This window comes from Silurus aristotelis, assembly GCF_946808225.1.
Source record: "Silurus aristotelis genome assembly, chromosome: 16".
NCBI classification, from domain to species: Eukaryota; Metazoa; Chordata; class Actinopteri; order Siluriformes; family Siluridae; genus Silurus; species Silurus aristotelis.
This window is the reverse complement of record NC_139589.1, coordinates 25,464,601-25,487,100: the sequence shown is the minus strand read 5'-3', so window position 1 is coordinate 25,487,100 and position 22,500 is coordinate 25,464,601. Positions and strand designations below refer to the sequence as shown.

At 43.0% G+C, this 22,500-nt stretch overlaps 5 protein-coding genes across 11 annotated transcripts in view; 3 read left to right on the top strand and 2 right to left on the bottom strand.

Annotated features, from left to right (window-relative positions):
• The window catches only part of LOC310739531 (arf-GAP with Rho-GAP domain, ANK repeat and PH domain-containing protein 1), a 9,150-nt gene extending 7,139 nt beyond the window's left edge, over nucleotides 1-2,011 (top strand). The window contains exons 19-24 of one of the 2 annotated variants that reach the window (XR_014537411.1): nucleotides 95-140; nucleotides 250-411; nucleotides 728-937; nucleotides 1,150-1,255; nucleotides 1,530-1,677; nucleotides 1,834-2,011. Coding sequence is in view for 1 of the 2 variants with exons in the window: in XM_083565499.1 (XP_083421625.1) it covers nucleotides 95-140; nucleotides 250-416; nucleotides 728-937; nucleotides 1,150-1,255; nucleotides 1,530-1,677; nucleotides 1,834-1,881 (725 nt within the window). In the remaining variant the exon portion in view is untranslated. Of the gene's footprint in view, nucleotides 1-94; nucleotides 141-249; nucleotides 417-727; nucleotides 938-1,149; nucleotides 1,256-1,529; nucleotides 1,678-1,833 lie in introns of both variants that reach the window. The other variant, XM_083565499.1, reaches the window with a different exon arrangement.
• On the bottom strand, nucleotides 2,012-9,117 carry ik (IK cytokine). Of its 3 annotated transcripts, XM_083565521.1 has the most exons (21): nucleotides 8,958-9,112; nucleotides 8,583-8,649; nucleotides 8,367-8,459; nucleotides 8,009-8,068; nucleotides 7,079-7,246; nucleotides 6,292-6,406; nucleotides 5,972-6,042; nucleotides 5,823-5,869; nucleotides 5,293-5,456; nucleotides 4,861-4,969; nucleotides 4,633-4,672; nucleotides 4,322-4,517; nucleotides 3,930-3,948; nucleotides 3,689-3,765; nucleotides 3,483-3,568; nucleotides 3,283-3,340; nucleotides 3,024-3,112; nucleotides 2,581-2,689; nucleotides 2,405-2,439; nucleotides 2,207-2,282; nucleotides 2,012-2,117 (listed from the first exon to the last, which is right to left on the bottom strand). In XM_083565521.1, exons 1-20 carry the CDS (start codon nucleotides 8,977-8,979, stop codon nucleotides 2,255-2,257), a joined length of 1,653 nt encoding a protein of 550 aa, XP_083421647.1. In that variant the 5' UTR covers nucleotides 8,980-9,112; the 3' UTR covers nucleotides 2,012-2,117; nucleotides 2,207-2,254. The 3 variants fall into 3 exon arrangements, with proteins under 3 accessions (XP_083421647.1, XP_083421648.1, XP_083421646.1); XM_083565522.1 differs by having other exon boundaries at nucleotides 2,012-2,282; nucleotides 8,964-9,117; XM_083565520.1 differs by having other exon boundaries at nucleotides 2,012-2,282.
• Nucleotides 9,118-9,691: 574 nt separating this feature from the next.
• ndufa2 (NADH:ubiquinone oxidoreductase subunit A2) lies at nucleotides 9,692-10,795 on the top strand. The gene is made up of 3 exons (XM_083565551.1): nucleotides 9,692-9,850; nucleotides 10,295-10,401; nucleotides 10,598-10,795. Exons 1-3 carry the CDS (start codon nucleotides 9,747-9,749, stop codon nucleotides 10,687-10,689), a joined length of 303 nt encoding a protein of 100 aa, XP_083421677.1. The 5' UTR covers nucleotides 9,692-9,746; the 3' UTR covers nucleotides 10,690-10,795.
• A 3,394-nt stretch (nucleotides 10,796-14,189) lies between these two features.
• Nucleotides 14,190-21,212, top strand: arsib (arylsulfatase family, member Ib). Of its 4 annotated transcripts, none has more exons than XR_014537418.1 (5): nucleotides 14,190-15,215; nucleotides 15,296-17,623; nucleotides 19,140-19,253; nucleotides 20,555-20,929; nucleotides 21,030-21,212. XR_014537418.1 is itself a non-coding variant. In XM_083565519.1 (2 exons), exons 1-2 carry the CDS (start codon nucleotides 14,917-14,919, stop codon nucleotides 16,698-16,700), a joined length of 1,704 nt encoding a protein of 567 aa, XP_083421645.1. In that variant the 5' UTR covers nucleotides 14,190-14,916; the 3' UTR covers nucleotides 16,701-17,757. The 4 variants fall into 4 exon arrangements, 1 of the variants encoding a protein (XP_083421645.1); XR_014537419.1 differs by having other exon boundaries at nucleotides 21,027-21,212; XR_014537417.1 differs by lacking the exon at nucleotides 19,140-19,253.
• The window catches only part of LOC310739548 (uncharacterized protein), a 4,598-nt gene continuing 2,194 nt past the window's right edge, over nucleotides 20,097-22,500 (bottom strand). Inside the window, exons 3-5 of the mRNA XM_083565539.1 lie at nucleotides 21,008-21,142; nucleotides 20,741-20,863; nucleotides 20,097-20,591 (exon numbers count right to left, since the gene is read on the bottom strand). Of these exons, the coding sequence (XP_083421665.1) occupies nucleotides 20,407-20,591; nucleotides 20,741-20,863; nucleotides 21,008-21,142 (443 nt within the window). The 3' untranslated portion in view covers nucleotides 20,097-20,406. The remainder of the gene's footprint in view (nucleotides 20,592-20,740; nucleotides 20,864-21,007; nucleotides 21,143-22,500) is intronic.

Sequence of the window (22,500 nt, the reverse complement as noted above, 5' to 3'; positions counted from 1 at the left end):
CACACACACACACACACACACACACACACACACACACACACACACACACACACACACAATGTTGTTCTAATGAAGTAAGTGTGTGTGTGTACAGGTGTGTGTGTGGCAGAGAACACAGTGGAGGTGACTGCAGAAGAGAAGTGAGTGTTCTAATGATGTTTCTAATTTCCATATTCAATTTTTTCAACTTGCATATTCAGTCTTTTTTTTTTTGTAATTTGCATATTCAGTATTTGCTCCTCCCATCAGGACGGTGTATCTTCGGTTCGAGCGTGAGGAAAGCTGCAGCAAATTTTACGATCTGCTCTCCAGCAACAGGAAGTCACATCATCGCTCCCTGTACAGACTTCCTGTGGAGATCAGTGGGAGTGTTCCTCCTGAGGTGCAGCGCTGCATCTCTCACATCACAATGTATGGTGAGAACATCAACACGCCTTTAATACAGATATTTAAATCTCTCACACAATAACACTGTTCGAGGAAGCCGAGGAGGCTGGGGGACTCTGAAACCCTGACAGCTTTTAGAGGCAGAGAATGTCCAGCTGGTCAAACTTAACACAACGGCGGCCATCCTTATTAAGGTTTCATTCATTCATTTCAATCTCTGTTGTTTCCAAGGTAACAAAAGCATTTAAAGATGCCTTGTTGCCTTTACCAAACAGCGAGCACTAGCATTGCTAAACCTTCCTGCTGTGTGTGTGTGTGTGTGTGTGTGTGTGTGTGTTAGGTCTGAAGGTGGAGGGTCTGTACCGCTGCTGTGGCTCGGTGGTGAAGGTGGCTGAGTTGGTGGAAAAGCTGCGTGAGGCTCCAGACAAAGTCGTCTTGGAGACAAATGAAATTTTTGTACAGGAAGTGACAGGAGCCCTAAAGAACTTCCTCCGCAACTCAACCCACCTCATCCCTCCATCTGAGAGAGAGAGCTGGGCTAAAGCAGCAGGTAACACACACACACACACACACACACACACACACACACACACACACACACACACACACGAGACTGTTACTGATTCTGAGCAAATCACAGACATCACATCTAAAATATTCACTTAACAGGATGTGAAGTTATAATGTTGTGATGTAATCACATACCATCTTTCTGATCACACACCTGAGGATGGTAAATGTGTGTGTGTGTGTGTGTTTCAGTTCACACTGACCTCACTAAAAGACTGCAGGAGTATCGCAGACTGGTGAAACTTCTACCTCCTGACAACAGGGTCCTACTGTACACCCTGTTTGGTCACCTCTACACGTAACACTACACCTTATACACATCTACCGCTCTCTCCACATCTGTCTCTCTCCACATCTGTCTCTCCACGTCTCTCTGAACATCTGTCTATCTCTCTACCTGTCTCTTGCTCCAGATCTGTCTGTCTCTCGCTCTACCCATCAGTCTCTCATGTCTTTCTGCTAAACTGTCCATGATTGTAAACTCTTTTTTTTTTTTTTTTTTTTAAGATGCTGTGTTTGCCCAGCTAATCTCACCTGCCTCTGTGTGTGTGTGTGTGTGTGTGTGTGCACAGCGTGCAGCTCCACAGTCAGGTGAATAAGATGACGGCACAGAACCTGGCAGTGGTGTTTGTTCCCATGCTGTTTGAGGAGTTGGCCATGAACATGAACATAGTTAATCTGACACGAGAACTCATCATCCACCACACACTCATCTTCCTGGTAAGATTCAACTCAACCGTGTGTGTGTGTGTGTGTGTGTGTATGTGAAGCTGTAATACACTTCATACAATATTCCAGATTGATTTATAATTTGAAATACAGTAATGATTTAGATGTTTCATGTTTCTCTGTGTGTGTGTGTGTGTGTGTGTGTAGAGGAGAGAGGAAGCTTCAGTGGAGGATGAAATTATCACTGTGCTGTGAAGTAAAGAACAATAATGAAGATCACTTTTATATTTATACCCCTTTTTACCCCTATTAACCTCCACCTACCCCCAATGTGTTTAACTGGATAAATGTTTTTGTTGTATTAAACTGAAACTGGAGAAAAAAAGATTTTCACTCATTTATTAGTTTATCTGGTTTTATTCTCTTCATCTGGATGCCAATATTTATGCACAGAATTAAAGACTCACAAACACTATGGACTCTGTTTATCTCTTACATCATGTAAAGATGAGTAATGTTTAGACACACACACACACACACACACACACACACACACACACACACACACACACACACACACACACACACACACACACACACACACACACACACACACACACACACACGGTTAATATTTGGGCCTCTTCACATCCACCCTGAAACAGAGACACACACGAGTGAGTACAGAGAAATACTCAACTACTGTACACAATTATTTATATTTATAATAGAACACACACACACACACACACACACACACACACACACACACACTCACCCATCAGCCTCCATCTTCTTCCTCTTTTCAATAATCTGAGGACACAAAAATAATTAAAAATCTAAATAATTTACAACAAACACACCACTCATATGTTGTGTGTGTGTGTGTGTGTGTGTGTGTGTGTGTGTGTGTGTGTGTGTGTGTGTGTGTGTGTGTGTGTGTGTGACACTCACAGCACTGATTTTCTTCCACTGTCGGTCGAGCTCTGCTTTCTCATTGGTCTCTTTAAAGCGTCGTGTTTTTCTTCCCTCTGACATTTTAATTCCATACTGAAATGCAGCTCTGAACACACACACACACACCCACACCCACACACACACACACACACACACACACACACACAGGTATATATTAATGATCATTACTGATAATTTAATAAATAATAGTAGAAGGAAATTCATCTGGCAGCAGAGAGAGAGAGAGAAAACAAGGGAGTGTGTGTGTGTGTGTGTGTGAGAGAGAGAGAGAGAGAGAGAGAGAGAGAGAAAACAAGGGAGTGTGTGTGTGTGTGTGTGAGAGAGAGAGAGAGAGAGAGAGAGAGAGAGAGAAAACAAGGGAGTGTGTGTGTGTGTGTGTGAGAGAGAGAGAGAGAGAGAGAGAGAATGTGTGTGTTTACTTTGGTAAAGCCTCCTTGTTGTTCATGTAGTCACTGTATTCCTCCTGGGTGTCAAAGTCCCACCTGCCCAAAGGTCCCTTCTTATTGCCCTGACACACACACACACACACACACACACACACACACACACACACACACACACACACACACACACACGTTAAAATGTTACACTAAAATGTTAACCTTCACATACAGATAACAAATACATCACCTCCTACACCTGCTTATCTCACCTGCACACACACACACTCTCACTCACCTGGTCCATCTTACTGTAATCAACCTCTTCATCACTGTCTACAGCCAGGTCATCCATCCTACACACCCACACACCCACACACACACACACACACACACAGTAAAATACATATCAGTATTTATGGAGAACAGTGTGTGTGTGTGTGTGTGTGTGTGTGTGTGTGTGTGTGTGTGTGTGTGTGTGTGTGTGTGTAAACTCACGTAGCAGGGTAACACTCAGCATAACTGTTGGACATCCCGAAGAAATCTCCCAGATGTTTCTTCTCTTCACGTCTCATCCCAGATGTGTGTAGCGGTTAAGAACAAAAATAAACACAAACACACTGCATGAGGAAGCAGTGTGTGTGTGTGTGTGTGTGTGTAAATTAGAAGAACAGGTAAGTACAGTGAAAACAGAAAGGATATGTTTGCTGCCAGTCTGTTGCTGCTGCTCCTGCAAATTTCTCATTAATGATCTTTAGCTGATCCTTCACTGATCCTGGACCTGTACAGATGGGAACATTATACACCCCAGCACTTCATTTATACAGAGATCAGGACACATCCCCGCCAAACCAGACGAGGACGTGTCTCTACCAACAAGACGGGGACAAAATATTAAAAATAACATTTCAGTAGTTACTAACAAACAAAATTATTCATAATTACCTTTATCCAAGTCAACAGGCTGTGAAACACAAGAGACTGAGGTCAGTAACACACACACACACACACACACACACACACACACACACACACACACACACACACACACACACACACACACACACACACACACACATACACACCTTGATTTGACAAATCCACAAGAAATGTCAATAAGCAAAAATGCTAAATGAATCCATATTGAATGATGATGATGTGAATGAATAGGCTCCACCCCTTTCTTTCTGTTATACAGTGTATTTGCATAAAGGGGCCTGATTGGCTGTTTGAAGTGATGATACAATAACACTGATGCGGTCACATGATCAGCTGGAGATTACGGATCAGAGACACAGCAGTTCAGTGTGTAGTGTGTGTGTAGCAGTGTTTATCACCTCATCGTCAGCTCGAGGTTTCTCGAAGTAGCTGTGATGTCGTTTCTCTTCCTCTCTCTCCCGCTCTCTCTCCCTCTCCTTCTCTCTCTCCTTCTCTCTTTCCTTTTCTCTCTCCTTCTCTCTGTAACGCTCCTTCTCTTTATCACGTGCTGATTTAGAGGTGGTGGGGATGTAATCACCGATATCATCAAAGATACTGCAGCACACACACACACACACACACACACACACACACACACACACACAGTAAAAAAATACATGTAGACATCAGACCTACACTTGAACGTATAGTGAAAAAAACTGAGACTCACTTCATATCAGCTTCAGGGGCTTTACGCTCATCCAGCTTTCCTGCGCGCGCACACACACACACACACCAACCATAAACATTACCGGACACAGATCACGTCTACACTAAAAACAGACAATAGATACTGATTCATTTAAAAATCACACACACACACACACACACACACACACACACACACACACACACACACACACACACACACACACACAGACAGGGGTGAGAGAAGTACCTTTATCCCTCTTTTTGAGCTTCTTGTTGCGAGTCCCTTGTCTCAGGTAGGACAGGATCTGGGTGAGTTTACTGATCACAATATCATTAGTGGTGAGAGTGGTCTGGGCCTGTACACACACACACACACACACACACACACACACACACACACACACACACACTCGAGACCATTAACACACTTAACCCATCAGTCAGTCTGAACACCTGTCTACAGATTATATCATATACACATCAATTTACTGTTCCATCCTCCAATCCTCCCATCCAATCTGCATTCATGTCTCTGTTTATTTGTTTACATTTTTGCTCATGTGTCTCTTCATGTGAGCAGAAACACGTCTGTACAGTGTAGTGTATTAACTTCAGCTATCGAGTTCAGTCAGTGGCTCAGTGAGTAGGTCAGTAAGCAGGTTGTTGAGTTGGTCGGTACCTCCATGGTGGGACAGTCAGCCTTGCTGCGGATGAGTGTAGTGGGAATGTCCGTGTCTGCGTACTCGTCCTCCAGGTCCACCACGTACGCCATCCTTCCTGGCAGGAACAACTCATTCCTCTCCATCTGACGCCCCTTAAACAGGATACGGTAAATATTCCTCCCTGTAAAACACACACACACACACACACACACACACACACACACACACACACACACACACACACACACACACACACACACACACCATTAACCTTTACAGAACAACCAACACAAACCTCAAACATCTGTAGAGAAAATTTCCCTCAGCTCAGAGTCTTTATAGTGAGACCTCGAGAAACACATGAACACTGGACATGACTGTCTGTGATGGGACTGTTGTATCTTGGGAGATGATTGAGCAGCTTGTAGAACATCATAGAAGATGTTTAAAGACACACACACACACACACACTCACACACACACTCACTCACTCACTCACTCACTCACTCACTCACTCACTCACTCACTCACTCACTCACTCACTCACCCAGACGAGTCTTAAACTCAATCTTCTGTTCAGGATCTTCATCATTCCTACAAAAAACAAAGAAAAACATTCATGTGATAAACCGTGTGTGTGTGTGTGTGTGTGTGTGTGTGTGTGTGTGTGTGTGTGTGTGTGTACAAGCTTCATACTTGACTTCCTTCTGTGCTTTTTCCATCATGTCCTCCTCTTCTCTCTCCTTACTGGTGATCTCAGCTCTCACCTGAACACCAAAGAACGAGAACACACACACACACACACACACACACACACACACACACACACACACACACACACACACACACACACACACACACACACACACACACACAGTTTCACTCAGGGGAAGCATGAGGGAGTTCAGAGTGACGTTCCTCACGCTCACACACTCTACACCACAACATGCAGGTAGAAAACGTGGTTTTGTGAGCGTTCATGAGATCTTTGTTGAAGGTTCTGCTCGGAGTCTCACCTTCTGCAGGAGAGCGAAATCCAGACCTTTCACCAAGTGAGTGTGCTCCATATCACCACCCAAGAACTTGGACTCCTGGATCAACTGACGACGTTTTTCGGCTGCGGATTTGTCTCTGCAGACACACACACACACACACACGTTCACTACATCTTTTGTTTTGGTTTTATTATTATTATATTTGTATATTATATTATTAAATTATTACTATACATACACACACACACTCACACAGAGACACACACTCACAGACAGACAGACACACACACACACACGTTCACTACATCTTTTGTTTTGGTTTTATTATTATTATATTTGTATATTATATTATTAAATTATTACTATACATACACACACACACACTCACACAGAGACACACACTCACACACTCACAGACAGACAGACAGACACACACACACACACACACGTTCACTACATCTTTTGTTTTGGTTTTATTATTATTATATTTGTATATTATATTATTAAATTATTACTATACATACACACACACACTCACACAGAGACACACACTCACACACTCACAGACAGACAGACAGACACACACACACGTTCACTACATCTTTTGTTTTGGTTTTATTATTATTATATTTGTATATTATATTATTAAATTATTACTATACATACACACACACACACACACACAGAGACACACACTCACACACTCACAGACAGACAGACAGACACACACACACAGAGACACACACTCACACACTCACAGACAGACAGACAGACACACACACACACACACACACACACACACACTCACGCCTCAGCGGTGGGTCCTACAGCTCTGTAATTGGCTGTGGTGCTGATGAGTTCCGTCTCCTCGTAGTCCTTATTAACGCCGTCTCGTCTCTCTCGGGCGCGGTCTCTGTACTTCTCCGCTAACTCTCTCTCCCTCTCCATCTCCTGCTGTCTCAGTTTAGCGTAATAACTGCACACACACACACACACACACACACACACACACACACACACACACACACACACACACACACACCAAAACGTATAAACAATGAGCTGGTCAAACATGTATCACATCATCATCAGGGACTCCTCACAAACTGCTCTTTCCATCAAGAAGGAGATACAGGATCATACTCCAGCAGGTTCAGGACCAGCTTTTTTTCACCCACTTCCTGATCAGTGAGAAGTTTTATTACAGATATGTGCAGCATTACACCCCTAATACATAACTATAGTAATAAATATAATATATTCATATACACACACAGTGATCAGGCATAACATTATCAGCACCTGCCAAATATTGTGCAAGTCCCCTTTTTGCTGCCAAAACAGTCCTGACCCAACAAACATCAACAGCAGGAACTTCTCCAGCAATTTGACCAACAACCATTTTTCCTGCTTCATCCACTTTGGGGACAAAATGTTCACTTGCTGCCTGATAAATAAATTCAACCACTAACAGGAGCCATGATGAAGAGATGATCAGGGTTCTTCACTTCACCACTCAGTGTTCTAATGTCAGTGTTATAGCAGATCCATGTATAAATATAGACTTAGCGTACTTACTTACCAGCTTCTGTACATGTTTCACTGCTAAAACTTTTTTATTCGTTTGCTGAACAAATACAGCAATAATAATAATAATAATAATAATAATAATGTTATCTCTATGTAGTGCACTGAGTAGAGTGAAGACAGTGTCATGAAAGATTAAAATCAAACACACCTCTTCTTCTTCCTCCTGCGAGCAGCGGGATCTTCATCCTCGTTATACTCCCGCGGCATTCTGGGAAACAGACATGATACAGATGACCCCAAAAACACACAAACAAACACACACAAACACACACCGGTATGTAGGGCACTGAGAGAGAAAAGCAAGAATAGAGATGTGGCTTTACATCACGTAGCTCTGACTGTATAACTGTATATAAAGCGTATGATGGATGAAGGCTACATAAGGAACAGAAAGAACAAGGGTGCAGTGTGTATTAAGCATCACGCAGATCATAACGGAGATAATCACACACACTGACACACACACACACACACACACACGTCTGTATGAAACACGTCAGGCATACTCATGATGGCGTGATTTAGAGGGCGGTGCTGATGAAGGCGTGGCTCTGGGGGTCATCAGGAGTTTCCTGAAGTCCTCATTAGTCAGCTTGGACCTGAAAAGGCCACACAGGAGAGACAGAAGAGAGTCAGATGTGAGTGTTTGGCAGTGAAGTGTGAGGTACACACACACACACACCTGTCTGTATAATGTATAATAACAATAAGTTCACACTCACTGCAGAGCAGATCGATGATCCTCCACTTCATGACCGTCTGGGGCCAGAGGGTTGGAGTACAGTTCCGCTACAGGACACACACACACACACGCACAATTATGACGTCATGAAGGTGGTCTATGTAGTAGTAACCGTGACCCCTCAATCAGCCTGATTTCTTACTTATACTCTCATTAATGATAACTAAATACATGTTTCATTACACTAACAGTAATAAACCAGGTTCAGCACATTTTAATTTCAGTTCAGGGGGTTTGTTTTCATTACGTCTCCACCGCACCGTGTTAGCAAAACATGCTAATAAACTTACCACAGACCCTGTACATTTTACAGCATTTAACACAAACAACTCGATATAACGTCGACACTCGGCACACTTACACTCGCGCTCAGGCATGATGACGTTCAGTTCTGCTGCACTCAAAGATTTATTTCACACAAAATTCACCAAACTGTCTGGAGATCCTCCTTCGACCAGCCGCAAAACCGAATCTCACGGCTGCTATGCGCATGCGCGACGCGCTGGCGGAGAAAAGTGTGCGCATGCGCAGTCTGAACTGGAACCGTGTGGACGGTAATAATTATATAAATTCTATTTTGATATAAAACCTCAATTTTACGGAGAGCTTATTAAAAGAGCATTATTACTACCATAATAATTTTTTTTTCAATATTCATCTATAAACCGATAGTTTTTAAAATGATACAAACAAACATAACACTCCATGTACAATAGTACTGAACTTTATTACACACACAAATAAATAAATATAACAGTAGTGAATAATGAAAGGGAATAAATACGAATATATGAATAATTAAATATAATTATAGTATTAATAAATTATTATTTCTTGCAAAACTCCACATTCACAGATGCAAATCTTCAAACTCCAGACCTCTCTTCTGTTTTTTAATGAAACAACTTCTGCAATGATCCAAATGTCTAAAAAACAAAACCAGCTTTAAAAACCTCATTTGTTGTTTCTTCTGTCTAACACTTTCTCTTTCTTCAATCACTTGTTAGTCTACATGTACAGGTGTACAGTGATGAGTTGGTCGGTAGGGGGCGATGTTTTCGGTTAGGATCCTCCGAACGCACAAACAGAAGGAGAAAAAGGAGGAGAAGAAGAAGATCCGGTTGCTGGAAGGTCGGACAGGAAGATGGCGGCCGCGGCAGTGCGAAATCTGGGCTCCAGTCTCAGTAAAAACCTGCGCGAAATTCGCCTTCACTTGTGTCAGACTTCAGCTGGCAGTCAGGGGGTGAGGTAAAGAGACCAACACCGAGTTTATCATCAATATTCACTGTTCCTTCTGCTCAGAAACTCCGTCTTCACTGATCTTCTGTTTATTTACGTCACATTTACTAATAACATCATTCTATCATTCGATCAGCTTTATTTATTACCTTTATTATAAAATGTCTTTAAAGATTTTTTATTCCGGATCAGAAACTGAGCAGCTGCTGGAAATAACACACACACACACACACACACACACACACACACACACACACACACACACACACACACACACACACACCCCATTACAGCAAGTTTCAGTTCTTATCTGAATTGTATTAATGTATAATTTGTTTTATAGGAATAATAATCAGCAAGTGTGACACTCTGAGAGGTGAATAATGTGTGTGTGTGTGTGTGTGTGTGTGTGTGTGTGTGTGTGTGTGTGTGTGTGTGTGTGTGTGTGTGTAGGGATTTTGTACAGCAGCACTATGTGACACTGAAGAAGGCGAATCCTGAGTTTCCCATCCTGATCAGAGAATGTTCTGGTGTGCAGCCCCGACTGTGGGCCAGATATGGTCAGCTGAACCCCTTAGTCTCATACACACACACACACACACACACACACACACACACACACGATTTATGATTCATAATTAGAGTGTAAAATATCTATGCGGTTCTTTAAGATACAATGTAAATGAGATGCAGTAATGTGTGTGTGTGTGTGTGTGTGTGTGTGTGTGTGTGTGTGTGTGTGTTTTATTGTTCCAGCACTTGGTAAAGAGCAGAGTGTTTCACTGGACAACATGAGCGTTGATCAGGTGGCGAAAGTTCTGGAGAATGCTGTCAATGTTAAAGTCTAAGACGCCCTTTAACCTTCTCTAAAGTGTGTGTGTGTGTGTGTGTGTGTGTGTGTGTGTGTGTGTGTGTGTGTATAAATCTTTAATTAAAGTATTGGGGTTTAAAAAATTTGTCTCATAGCTTTTTATGATGTGATTCATATTTCAGGAAGTGTGTTACACTCAGAAGAACACACACACACACACACACACACACACACACACACACACACAGATTCCAGATTTGCAGATTCCATTTAACACTAAACACAATAAATAAATCATGTGCTTCTCTCCATTGTGGACTTCTAGGGTTCTGTGTGTCCTGAGCCGGCGTGGAAAAAAGTGTATATGGAGAATCTACCACACTGTCATTAAGATCATAGACATGAATAAACTCTTTAGAAATAGAGATGTGTAGCAGTGTATAAAGATGGAGAGGTGTGGAGATGAACAGAGATGTGTGGAGATGAACAGAGATGTGTGGAGATGAACAGAGATGTGTGGAGATGAACAGAGATGTGTGGAGATGAACAGAGATGTGTGGAGATGAACAGAGATGTGTGGAGATGAACAGAGATGTGTAGAGATGAATAGAGCTGTGTAAAGATGAATAGAGATGTGTGGAGATGAATGGAGATGAGTGGAAATGAATGGAGATGAGTGGAGATGAGTAAAGATGTGTGGAGATGAACAGAGATGTGTGGAGATGAACAGAGATGAGTGGAGATGAGTAGAGATGAATAGAGATGTGTGGAGGTGAATAGAGATGTGTAGAGATGAATGGAGAATTGTGGAGATGAATAGAGATGTGTGGAGATGAATTGAGATGTGTGGAGATGAATTGAGATGTGTTGAGATGAATGAATAGAGAATAAAGACCGCTGTAACTCCACTCTGAGGGTGTGTTTGGAAGCAGTGCTCTGTGAGATGAATGTGAGCGGGTATAAACACACATGCGCACTTTAAAGCTTTTCACTCCATATACGGACCTGAACAATGCGCCGAAGGGGCGTGGCTACAACGCACGAGTCCGTGTGTGCGTTCACGTGTGTTGCCAGATCCGCGTTTTTCTGCCTACTTTACTGTACAAATCAATATTATGGCAAGAAACACTCAGTTAAGGAAAGAGAAAAATCATCATAATATATCATTATATAAAATCAATACTTTTAGAAATTAAGCTCAGTCAATTCCAAACATCTCAAGAACTTTAAATGTATCTCCAAGTGCAGACTCCAAAAACAATCAAACACTATGATGAATCTCTCATGAGGACCAGCCCAGGAAAGGAAGAACAAGTCAAGTCAAGAGTCAAGAAGCTTTTATTGTCATTTCAACCATATATAGCTGATGCAGTACACAGTGAAATGAAACAACGTTCCTCCTGAACCCAGGTGCTACATAGAACAACATAAAACAAACAGTACAGAACAGAAGAACACAGGGCCGAGAACTAAGATCCTCGCCACATAAAGTGCATGTGTGCAGCTGGTGCAAACAGTGCAAAAGACAACACAAGACAGTGCAAGACAACACAAGACAGTGCAGGACAACACACAATACACAAATATAAAAATAAAAATAAGTGTTCAGTGTAAACAGAAAAATGTAAACAGAATTTGTGCAATTCAGCAGTAGCAGCAATCAAAAATAAAGTGAACAGTGACCAAAGGATTTGGACAGAATATTGTGCAAAATAACAAGTCCCGGAATCAGCAACAGACGGCATGTAAACATTTTGCGATAGTGAAAAATGTGATTGGTATTGAAAACCTGGGTGAACGAAGTGTATGATGGGTGTTGAGTCCGGTTTGTGCGGATCAGTCACACAGTTGTGTGTGTGTGTGTGTGTGTGTGTGTGTGTGTGTGTGTGAGAAAGAGTTCAGTTCAGTTCTTTGTTGAGGAGCCTGATGGCTTGCGGGAAAAAACTGTTGCACAGTCTGGATGTGGCGGCCCGAATGCTTCGGAACCGTTTCCCTGATGGTAGGAGTGTGAAAAGTGTGTGTGACGGGTGTGTGTGATTGTCCACAATGCTGTGTGCTTTGCGGATGCAGCGTGTAGTGTATATGTCCATGATAGAGGGGAGAGAGATTCCGATGATCCTCTCAGCTGTCCTCACTATTCTCTGTAGGGTCTTGCGATCCGAGACGGTGCAGTTCCCAAACCAGGCAGTGATGCAGCTGCTCAGGATGCTCTCAATGGTCCCTCTGTAGAACATGGACAGGATGGGGGGAGGGAGATGAGCTTTCCTCAGCCTTCTCAGGAAGTAGAGACGCTGCTTGGCTTTCTTGGTGATGGAGCTGGTGTTAAGTGACCAGGTGAGCTTGTCCACCTGATGAACACCAAGGAATTTGGTGCTCTTGACGATCTCCACTGAGGATCCAGCGATGATCAGTGGAGAATGGTCACTCTGTGTTCTCCTGAAGTCAACAACCATCTCTTTAGTTTTGTCAACGTTTAGAGACAGGTTGTTGGCTCCACACCAGGCTGTTAACCATTGCACCTCCTCTCTGTATGCTGACTCGTCGTTCTTGCTGATTAGACCCACCACGGTCGTGTCATCGGCAAACTTGATGATGTGATTCGAGCTGTGCATTGGTGCACAGTCGGGAGTCAGCAGAGTGAACAGCAGTGGACTAAGCACACACCCCTGGGGGGCCTCAGTGTTCAGTGTGGTGGTGCTGGAGATGCTGTTTCCGATCCGGACTGGCTGAGGTCTTCCAGTCAGGAAGTCCAGGATCCAGTTGCAGAGGGAGGTGTTCAGGCCCAGTAGGCTCAGCTTCTCGATCAGGTGCTGAGGAATGATTGTATTGAATGCTGAACTGAAGTCTATGAACAGCATCCTTACAGTGCTACCTCTGCTGCAGCAGCTACGTTTATTAGAAATACCGTTTACCGTTAGAAATACAGTTCAGAAGAGACTGCGTGAGACAGACCTTAATGGTGGAATTGCAGCAAAGAAACCATTACTTTAGAAGAACAACAAGCAGAAGAAACTTGTTTGGGTCACTAAACACAAGAAATGTACATTAGATCAGTGGAAAACATTTGAGAAAAAAAATTGAGATGTTTGATTCTAAGTGGTGTGTCTTTGTTAGATGTACAGAGGTAAACAGATGGTTCCTAAAGATGTGGTTCCCACTGTGAAGCTTGGAGGAGAAGGTGTGGTCTGGTTACACTGTTGGTGATTTAGTCAGAATTGAGAATTGCAGTGACATGCAGCCGTCCATCTGGTTTGCACTTTGTCTTACAACAGAACAACGACCCCAAACACACCTCCAGCGCTAATTAGCTTACACTGCTAACAAAGCTAATACAGAACATCACACATAACACAGACTTCAAACTACATACACTGGAATCTTTTTTTACTTTATTCAAATATGTTATCATTTTCCAGAACATTTTAAATGTTAATAAGTTGTAGAGTAAATCATATGGAAAGAGAGAGAGAATGAGAGAGAGAGAGAGAGAGAGAGAGAGAGAGAGAGAGAGAATGAGAGATGGAGAGATTTAAGAGAATAGAAGTGACATAATGACACACAAACTGTATCTGAGTTGAAGTTTTACTGATGTAGAGTTTTCTAACTGGAGTCATTTTATCGTGTGGATCTGGCAACCCTGAATTTCTCACGTCACAGCTGAAGTTGGAGAAGTTTGATGAGAGACAGGAGACGAAAACCTCTAATACAGCAGAAAGTCAGAGGAATGAGCTGCTGTTAATGCCCTGGTCTTCTGGCCGTGGAGAGAGCTGCACACTTTATCTGAGATTTACTTGATATATGTGTGTGTGTGTGTGTGTGTGTGTGTGTGTGTGTGTGTGTGTGCATATGTGTGTTCAGCCCTGCGTGTACGTTTGCTCGGGTTCCTCAGGAGAAACAGGACACGACTCTGCAGCTCAGGATTAAACCACTTTCACACAGCAGCAGCAGCCAGGAGCTGAGATTAAACCTCTTTAAAACTACTTTCTGGTCAGCAGAATGAACGCTGGACCATCGAGTCAGCACATGGATGTCTGGAAGAGGGTTTTAGTGGACTAGAAGGACCCTGGATTTAACTGCCGGTTTCTTCATGAACCTACACGAGACGTCATGAGAAGGAAAGCAGTGAATTGTAGAGGACAGAGAGAAGAAGCCATTACATGGTTCAGTGTTCCTCAGTGAACTTTCTCATCTCTAAAAACGTGTGTGAGATCCATCACGCTCCACCCAAGGCCCTGTCACGCCCCCCTCAGGTCCTCTGGCAACCATGATGTCTCTGTGGGTTCTGTGTGTTGTGTTGGATCTGGGTGGAGCTCTGTGGGACTGGATGAAACCCAATCAGGTGGAGAATGATTTAGATCGTTTTGGTGGTGTGTATAAACCAAGACCTCCTCCTCACATCATCTTTATCCTGACCGATGATCAGGGCTTTAACGATATCGGCTACCACAGCGCTGAGCTCCACACTCCGACCCTGGACAAGCTGGCGGCTGAAGGAGTGCGACTGGAGAATTATTACGTTCAGCCGCTGTGCACGCCGTCACGCAGTCAGCTAATCACCGGCAGGTAAACACACATATAATGCTAATTCTAAAGATCTTACAGAAGTTAGCATGCTAACAACCATGAACTGTATTTCTGCGCAGGTATCAGATCCACACGGGTCTCCAGCACTCCATTATCCGTCCTCGTCAGCCCAGTTGTCTTCCTCTGAACCTGTCCACACTCCCGCAGCGTCTTCAGGACGCTGGTTACTCCACCCACATGGTTGGAAAATGGCACCTGGGCTTCTACCGTAAACGCTGCCTCCCAACACGCCGCGGCTTTCACACCTTCTTCGGTTCTCTGACGGGAAGTGTTGATTATTACACCTTCGACTCCTGCGACGGGAAAACTCTGTGCGGCTTCGACCTGCACGATGGCGACTCGCTAGCATGGAACAAAGTGGGAAAATACTCCACTCTCATGTACACTCAGAGAGTACGCAAAATTTTAGCGACGCACGATCCGTCTCAGCCGATCTTCATCTTCCTGTCCCTTCAGGCGGCTCATGCTCCTTTAAAACCGCCCAAATCCTATATTTATCCGTATCGCAGCATGGGGAACGTCCCACGCAGGAAATACGCGGCCACCATCTCCATCGTAGACGAGGCGGTGCACAACATCACCTATGCGCTACGCAAATATGGATACTATCGGAACTCCATCATTATTTTCTCCACTGATAACGGAGCACAGCCGTTCACCGGAGGGAGCAACTGGCCCTTACGAGGGCGCAAGGGGACTTACTGGGAGGGTGGAATCAGAGCACTGGGGTTCGTGCACAGTCCACTAATACGCTACAAGCGTAGAATTAGCAAAGCGCTAATTCACATCACGGACTGGTTCCCGACTCTCGTACGTCTGGCAGGAGGAAACATTTCCCAGAATGAGAAGTTAGATGGTTATGATGTTTGGTCAGTTATTAGTGAGAATAAAACTTCTCCCAGGTTTGAGATCTTACATAACATTGACCCTCTGAATCGGCGAGGGTTGGGGTCACTGCGGGAAGGCAAGGGATTGTGGGATACGGCGGTCCAAGCAGCGATAAGAGTGGGAGATTGGAAACTTCTGACCGGAGATCCTGGTCACGGTGACTGGATCCCTCCTCAGGTGTTGAGCAGTTTCCCGAGTGGATGGTGGAACCTGGAACGAGGAAACGTGGACAAGGAGAAGTCGTCGATTTGGCTCTTTAACATCACTGCAGATCCGTGCGAGAGAAACGACCTGGCAGAGAAGCGACCAGATGTAGTGAAGAAGCTCCTGCAGCGCCTAGCTTTCTACAACAGCACTGCCACGGCGGTCCAGTACCCCCCGGACGACCCGCGTGCCAACCCGCTGAACCACGGCAGAGCCTGGAGACCCTGGGTGATGGATGAGGAGAATGAGGTAAACTGGGACGGAGTCTATTACAAACGAGGAAGGAACCGCAAGAGGAAGAAGTGCAGGTTCTGCAAAATCCAATCATTCTTCAAGAAACTCAACAGAAAGATTCTGGGCAGTAAAATATAATAAATCTTCTACCCGAGGACTCACACTCCTCCACACACTGTTTATAAAAGCGAGAAGAAGAAGCACAGGTCTTTATCACAGACCAGAAACAGCATTCATTTTAAATTCATATAGACTCAGAGGTTTAAAAGGTTTTGGATCATAAATCTGTTGTGTGTAGATGCTCCTTTATTCTCCAAACTACTGTTTCCTCAAGAGCTTCTACAGGAAACTGTTTCTGAAATCCTCATTATGGAGTTAATGGCCTTCAGACATCAGCATGAAATGTAAATTTGTTCATGATGAATCCTGAAGAAAGATGAGTTTAACTTCTGCCAAATACATACCAGAATGTTCATCTTTCCATCCTTTTAGCTTTAAATCATAAAGTGGGGTTTCTCTTTCAGTGGGCGTGTCATTTTGTTTTTATTGGGTGTGTCGTATTTATTTCAGTGGGCGTGTCATTTCTCTTTCAGTGGGTGTGGTGTTTCTCTTTCAGTGGGCGTGTCGTTTCTCTTTCAGTGGGCGTGTCGTTTCTCTTTCAGTGGGTGTGTCGTATCTCTTTCAGTGGGCGTGTCGTATCTCTTTCAGTGGGCGTGTCGTTTCTCTTTCAGTGGGCGTGTCGTTTCTCTTTTAGTGGGCGTGTCGTTTCTCTTTCAGTGAGCGTGTCGTTTCTCTTTAACACACTGAAGCTTCTGATTGTGAAGAAATTACAGTCTTGTTTGTGAGGAAACTGAACCACAGTGAATCTTTATTATTATTTATATCAGATTCAGCGCTCTGTAATCCTGACCTCCATCACAGCAGGGTTTCTGTCTGAAACTCATCACGCAGAGACCCAACAGCTCCAGACCTGAGGAGCATTTCACTCAAGACAACCACCATGAAAACGATGATGAAGACGATGATGTACCTGTGGCATCTGAACATCTGTTTATTATCTGGTGATTTTCTTTTTATTTTAATTGCTTTATATCAACTTCTGTAAACAAAAGGAAAGAAGTTTTGTTCGATAAATTTACGAAAATAAGTTCAGTATCGACACGTTAATGAATAAAAAACACAGAAACAGAAACTTTATTACAATCTGAATTCATTGTTACAACAAATAATAATAAAGTTGTTCATCAGGGACAAACTCACACTTATAAAGAACAATTTTATTCCTTTTTATCACCACATTATCTGTAAAGCTGCTGTGAGACACGTTCATTATTAAAAGCTCAAAAAAAATAAACATGAATAATAATAGTGTGTGTGTGTGTCTGTCTGTGTGTGTGTCTGTGTGTGTGTGTGTGTGTCTGTGTGTGTGTGTTTGTGTCTGTGTGTGTGTCTGTGTGTGTGTGTGTGTGTGTCTGTGTGTGTGTGTTTGTGTGTGTGTGTTTGTGTGTGTGTGTCTGTGTGTGTGTGTGTCTGTGTGTCTGTCTGTGTGTGTCTGTGTGTGTGTGTCTGTGTGTGTGTTTGTGTGTTTGTGTGTGTCTGTGTGTGTGTCTGTCTGTGTGTGTGTGTGTGTGTCTGTCTGTGTGTGTGTGTGTGTGTTTGTGTGTGTCTGTGTGTGTGTGTGTTTGTGTGTGTGTGTGTGTGTGTGTTTGTCTGTGTGTGTTTGTTTGTGTTTTTCTGTGTGTGTGTGTCTGTGTGTGTGTGTGTGTGTGTCTGTGTGTGTGTGTGTCTGTGTGTGTGTCTGTGTGTGTGTGTGTGTGTCTGTCTGTGTGTGTCTGTGTGTGTGTGTGTTTGTCTGTGTGTGTTTGTGTGTGTGTGTCTGTGTGTGTCTGTGTGTGTGTGTGTGTCTGTCTGTGTGTGTGTGTGTGTGTCTGTGTGTCTGTGTGTGTGTGTGTGTGTGTTTGTGTGTGTGTGTGTGTGTGTCTGTGTGTGTCTGTGTGTGTCTGTCTGTGTGTGTGTGTGTGTGTGTGTGTGTGTCTGTGTGTGTGTGTGTGTGTCTGTCTGTGTGTGTGTGTCTGTGTGTGTGTGTGTGTGTCTGTGTGTCTTTGTGTGTGTGTGTTTTTGTGTGTGTGTCTGTGTGTGTCTGTGTGTCTGTGTGTGTGTGTGTCTGTCTGTGTGTGTGTGTGTGTGTGTCTGTGTGTGTGTGTGTGTGTGTGTGTCTGTGTGTCTGTGTGTGTGTGTGTGTGTGTGTGTGTGTGTGTGTGTGTGTGTGTGTGTGTGTGTGTTAAAATTATAATGAATAAAAACTGAACTGGATGTAAAATGAGATTTCACATTTTTATCTGTTTCATGTTAATGTAATGAAGTGGAATGTCAGTGACACACATCATGAACATCACGACTGCTTCTGTGGTGGAAATTTCATCCTGACCGATTAAAATATATCAAATATATTAAAGATCTAATGACTGAGTGGAGCTGCCGCTAATGCTAGTTAAACATCTGCAGTAGACAACATCAGCTTCCTCCAGACACGTCATTACACGTCCTAAAATCCATCTGTAATGATCTGACACACAGGTATGTACAGGTTAAACACACTCAAACCTGCTCAGCCCAACTGGGCCTGAGGAACATTTTAGAAGAGAAGGAGCTTTTACAGATCAAGAAACTTTTAGATTGAAGAAGCTGAAGGTCAGTAGAGAAAGCTCAGATGAAGACTGATAGAGTGTGTGGAGGCCTGATGTGGAAAAAACGAGGTTTTAGGTATTTTGGTGTCTACATTGGAGTCACGAGTTTTTAAATAAAAACTGGGAAGGCCCTGTAGATCACATCAAGGGCAGACTGAGCAGGTGGAAGCGGCTGGTTCCAAAGATGTCCTACAGGGGGCGTACGCTGCTCATTAACAACCTGGCAGCGTCGTCTCTCAGAAATAAAAAGCTTTATTAATAATATAATAAAGACTAAAGGAAAAGTTAGAATTACAGGAGATGCAGCAGCAGGTGAAGAGGGATGTGGCGAAAGACAAGGAAAAGGCATACGAGGAGCTGTAGGAGAAGTTGGACACTGAGGAAGGAGAATAGGATTTGTAGCGATTGTCCAGGCAGAGGGACCGAGCTGGGAAGGATGTGCTGCAAGTTAGAGCAATAAAGGATGGAGATGGAAATGTGTTGACTAATGAGGAGAGTGTGTTGAGAAGATGGAGGGAGTATTTTGAGCAGCTGATGAACAAGTAAAATGAGAGAGAGAGAAGGTTGGATGATGTGAAGATGTGAAGCAGGATGTAGATAGGATTAGTAAGGAGGAAGTGAGAGCAGCGATTAAGAGGATGAAGAGTGGAAAGTCGGTTGGACCAGATGACATACCGGTAGAAGCGTGGAGATGTTTAGGAGAGATGCAGTGGAGTTTTTAACCAGATTGTGGAAGGTGAGAAGATGCCTGAGGAATGGAGAAGGAGTGCGTGTGTGTGCGTGTGTGTGTGTGTGTGTGTGTGTGTGTGTGTGTGTGTTGCATACACTAGATCGCTTCTGCTCAGTATGTTCTGTACTGTTTATTAAAAAGTGAAATGTTTCACGTGAACAATGGTGAAACTGTACTGAATGGACCTTCATGGACCTTCTTGGTAAGGATGAGGATGAGGATAAGGATGAGGATGTCTTCCTCACACCATCTCAGGGTTTTTTCCCTCATCACTTCTCTGAGTATCTCATTAGTGGTGAATGAGTAGAAACTGAATCATGGAATGTAAAATGGAAACCTGTAATTGATTAATTTGTGTGAAGATGCTTTGGGACGGTGTGAACACTGTAAAAGGGCTGTAGAAAGATCACGTTCCTCATCCTGATACTCAGACTGGGTTTATTTCATCCAGTCCGTATGTGGTGAAGGTCAGATTTCTCGTCTCCTGGTTTGGTTCATGGTTCACCTCGGAGTAAATCTCTGTCACGTTCTTCACAGATTCATGTTTTTTCCTGTTCCTCTTTCCTTTCCTGCAGATGTCCACTTCTGTGTATATAACGCCCACGTCCACGCCTGAAGATAAGAGAAGAACAGAGGAGAGGATTGATCTGTCCAGGAAACTCATCTACTGGACTCTCTCTCTCCTCTCCTTCTAGACTGATGAACTGGAATAAACTGATTAATGAAACTGATGAACCGAAGAAGAAGAACTGAAGACTTACCAGGTGGATGATCAGAGGGAGATGATGTTCTTCTCAGCATGATGGAGACGCAGCACAGAGCGGTGATGAGTGTGAGGAACATCGCCATCACACCACACAACAGAAGGAAAACTTTCCTGTTCACTACACACAACATCATCTCATCAGGAACCGGAGCAGAACCTCATCTCTATCTCATACCTTCACATGGTGATGATGAAACCCTGAGGGTTTTATATGTACGTAAATACGGTTATTATAATAAATATTATTGTTAAAGTGTCTCACAGCAGATGTTTTCGCTCAGTAGCAGGCCGGTGGAAGAGTTGTGTGGACGTAATGAGCACTCAGAGGTAGAAGGTTTAACTTTAGCAAACGACTGACAGACAGAGAGAAGATCAGGACTGGAGAGATGACGACGATCTGTGGGAGGAAATGGAAAACAGGGAACCTTTTAATAATTATTATTTAAGATTTAAGTAAAATATGTAACTGAAGTCTGCAACAAACAAATAAAAAAATAAAATGGTTATAATATTCATTAATTATGACTATTTAGTAAAGATGCTGGTGTAGGAAATAGATGATATATAATATAGTTATAGATTTTCATGCCACACTTATAATATTAATATCCTGGTCAATTATGTTTAGTAATTGTAATATATTATTAATAATAATAATAATAATAATAATAATGGTAACATGTGCAAGAACATTGTAGTCTGACTTTTTCTGCCATGTTTTACTAAATTTCTTTTCACTTAATATATAACTTGATATGTATATTATTTACATTTTCTTATTTATATTTTTTATTTCACTTTATTCTTTACTTTGATTTTACTGCAAAAAAGGCAACCAAACAATTTCCCTCTGGGATAATAAACAATGACCACTAGAGGGCGCACAGACGCTACACATCATCAGCACTGCACAGGAAGTGATTTATTTATATTTATGGCATTTTGCAGACGCTTTTTTTTTTTTTTTTAATCAAGATTGACTTACATTTATCTCAGATGAGCAGTCGAGGGTTAAGGGCCTTGCTTAAGGGCCCAGCAGTGTCAGCTTGGTGGTGTGGGGATTTGAACCCATGACCTTCCAATCAGAAGTCCTACATCCTCTGAGCTCTCACTTCCCTACTCTTCTACTTTATAAATTCATTACGACTGTAGATTAGCACATTAGCATGGACAGATCGTTAATGTTTCTCTGGGCTGCAGGATAAACGTCGCTCAGTGGACACACTGTAAATGTTTCCTTCTGCAATGTTCATGTTTTCGCCCAACACTAAGGACCTCCTTATTTATTTTCTATTTCATTCTTCTTGGTTTAATCTGCCCCTGTGGTGAAACTTTGTCCTTCATCCCTCTGTTCCTCATCCCTCTGTTCTTCATCCCTCCATCCTCTTCTCATTTAACATGCTAGGGTATATTATTTCGTGCTCATGTTTTGCAGAATTTCTCTAAAAATTTCGAACTAAGTTTTCCTGCAGATGTTAGGTAGCTGTTAGCATGCTAGTGTAAAACCACACTGAAAAAATGCTAGTGTAGGCATTAGGTAGCTGTTAGCATGCTAGTGTAAAACCACACTGAAAAAATGCTAGTGTAGGCATTAGGTAGCTGTTAGCATGCTAGTGTAAAACCACACTGAAAAAATGCTAGTGTAGGCATTAGGTAGCTGTTAGCATGCTAGTGTAAAACCACACTGAAAAAATGCTAGTGTAGGCATTAGGTAGCTGTTAGCATGCTAGTGTAGGCATTAGGTAGCTGTTAGCA